This window comes from Gavialis gangeticus, unplaced genomic scaffold, assembly GCF_001723915.1.
Source record: "Gavialis gangeticus isolate Ggan-Ray unplaced genomic scaffold, GavGan_comp1, whole genome shotgun sequence".
Lineage (NCBI taxonomy): Eukaryota > Metazoa > Chordata > Crocodylia > Gavialidae > Gavialis > Gavialis gangeticus.
Window position 1 is genome coordinate 8,436,536 of NW_017728993.1, and position 2,442 is coordinate 8,438,977.

The following is a 2,442-nucleotide window of genomic DNA, read 5'->3' on the forward strand; positions in this document are numbered from 1 at the left end:
AAAAAAAAAAAAAAAAGAGAAGCTATATTAAATTAAATGCATTAAATTAGTAAGCCAGACAAATTTAGAAAAAACGTATTTCTTAAAATGATCTTATACCTGTTGCACGCATAAATAACTTATGCGGCTGACTCTCATACCCACGGGATGTGTGGAGAGCAATCCAATCAGGATTTATTAAATTTGCACTGCAAAACAAAGCATAGACACATCAAAATGTAGACAGTTCCAGTTTCCCTTTTCATTCTGTTCAGCAATAGACATGCACAGAGGTATAATTCAAAGAATTAAGATGAATGAGGCAAAATTTTTCAAGAAGCAATAGTGACCAGTGAAAGATTCTCCTTGCCAGTAGACTGACTTATTCTACAGAATTTAGCTGCTAGTCAGAAATAACAAAAATTGAAAATAATTCTCGTAGACTGATAAAAAATACTGATAAAAATTGATTCTGTTCTTACACTGTTGCTTCAAACTAGTACCAGTGGCACTATAAAAAAAAAAAGAAATGAAAATAATCACAAGGTAGTTTTCATTTCTATGAGTCAAACAGAAGTTGGGCACTGTGCAGACAAGTTTCCCTGCAAGGCTGTGCCAATGTACCTTAGCTTGCACCCTTCTTATTCTAGAAGTCTGTCTTCATGTTTATGAAAATTGTTTCAATACTGGTTAAGGCCCAACCAGAAAAAACATTCCACATTATACATATACAGGGAGTCTGCTAGAATCCCCCTTGGACTCCCAGTATAAGATTAATTTTCCATTTGTTATAAACATGCCTGGCATACTTTTTTCTAAATATCACTGATCCAATATGACTTAATTAAGAATCAATAACTATGATCCACAGCTTAAGCTAAAACTGAAGGACTAGAATATGGAAGTATCCCTTAGAAAGAAAACTTCCCAATAATGTCAAAGCAGAAAACAAAGCAGAATCAGGCTTGGAGTGAGGAAGATGAAATTATAATGGTTTTATTGTTTTACAATCTGTGATATATCCCAAACAATTATGTCTCTACCGTTTGTTCCCTTCCTCTTGGGAGAAAAGAATCGATTTGGTTTCTTGTACAATAGCAAATATTTCAATGTTTAAATAAAATATTTGTTTTATTATTTTGTTTTAGAATTATTTTTAGAAAAATTAACTTACACGTAAGCACACAAGAGACTGTGATAAGCAGTAAGAGGTGGATAATCAAGGCCCCAGTACTGTAGATTATTGTCACTGGTATTGAAGTACCTGGGGGAAGAAAAGGAAAGCTGATAATGGATCTGATAATGGCATTGTTATAGACATTGTACCTTCTTCTCAGCTGGAAGGAAAGTTTGCACATTAAGTCTAACAAGTCTATCAACAAACTCAGCTGTTAAAAGGAACCAAGTATTGTTCACTGGAATTGTTTTATATTTTATAGATATAACTGCAAACACTAAAACATAGCCATCAAACGAGTCTGCAAACACTGGCTGGCATCTGCACCAGGGAAGACAAGACACAGCTGTTGGAGAGATGCTGCTTGAGCAAAATTCCATGACACCCAACTTAGATTATTTATCTGAATAAAATGCCTGTATGTTGAACCAAGTTTGAGTGATCCAAAAGCCACTGGGACAGGGAAGACGTGCAAAATTGGCTTCCCAACGCATGTCACAGCCCACAGATCTTGATTTGGTAGGCTCATTTCACCCTTGCAGTTGTGCACTAGATTTTTCAGATCTGGGAATTATTCCAAACAGTAATTTTGCCTAATGTTAAAAAGGGAACATGAACTTAGCATGGCTATAAAAGCAGTTTTTACAACATGTTGATTCAACTTCATCTATAGGAAGACTTCTTTTACATTATGTTCCTCCACCTCCCTTCTTTAGATTTAGGTAGTCCAATTGCAGCTTTTACATGGCTCTTCAGCTACCCTGTTGGAAGCCATACTAACCCACCTACTGCATGAAGATAGCTAAAGACTCCTTGCACATGCTTTGTGAACCTCCTGAGGTCACTTACTATACATTGGTCACATTTACTTTTTTCTGTCATGACTTACAAATACCTTTAAGAAGCTCAACACTTGCAAACGAGTGAAGACAAGCAAAATGTCTGCAGATGGGTAGCCATAGAGCTAATTCAAATATTAAACAGAAGCTATAAATGCATAATGCTGTATGTATTTTCTTCAACTAAATCTGTTTTCAGAGATACACATCTCTACTAATTCATATTACTTAAACCTCGGAAAAATAATCAGGTGCACATGAGCTAGGTAAGAAAAATTCACCTGTTCACAACCCAGCCTAATTCTCCTGCTACATTTATTTTGCAGTGTCAGTTTGTCATCACAGTGCTATTGTGGAAGAACAACGTAATTCCTCCAACCTTGGGCAGTGAAACAAGAACGAAGGGAACAGACTTTTGTTTACACACAACCATCCCAATGAAGAATT

At 35.8% G+C, this 2,442-nt stretch overlaps 1 protein-coding gene across 1 annotated transcript in view; it reads right to left on the bottom strand.

The window, feature by feature from the left end:
• ALG6 (ALG6, alpha-1,3-glucosyltransferase) overlaps window positions 1–2,442 on the bottom strand; it is a 43,587-nt gene that overhangs the window by 22,833 nt on the left and 18,312 nt on the right. Inside the window, exons 5-6 of the mRNA XM_019501180.1 lie at window positions 1,154–1,243; window positions 100–188 (exon numbers count right to left, since the gene is read on the bottom strand). Coding sequence (XP_019356725.1) covers window positions 100–188; window positions 1,154–1,243 — 179 coding nt within the window. The remainder of the gene's footprint in view (window positions 1–99; window positions 189–1,153; window positions 1,244–2,442) is intronic.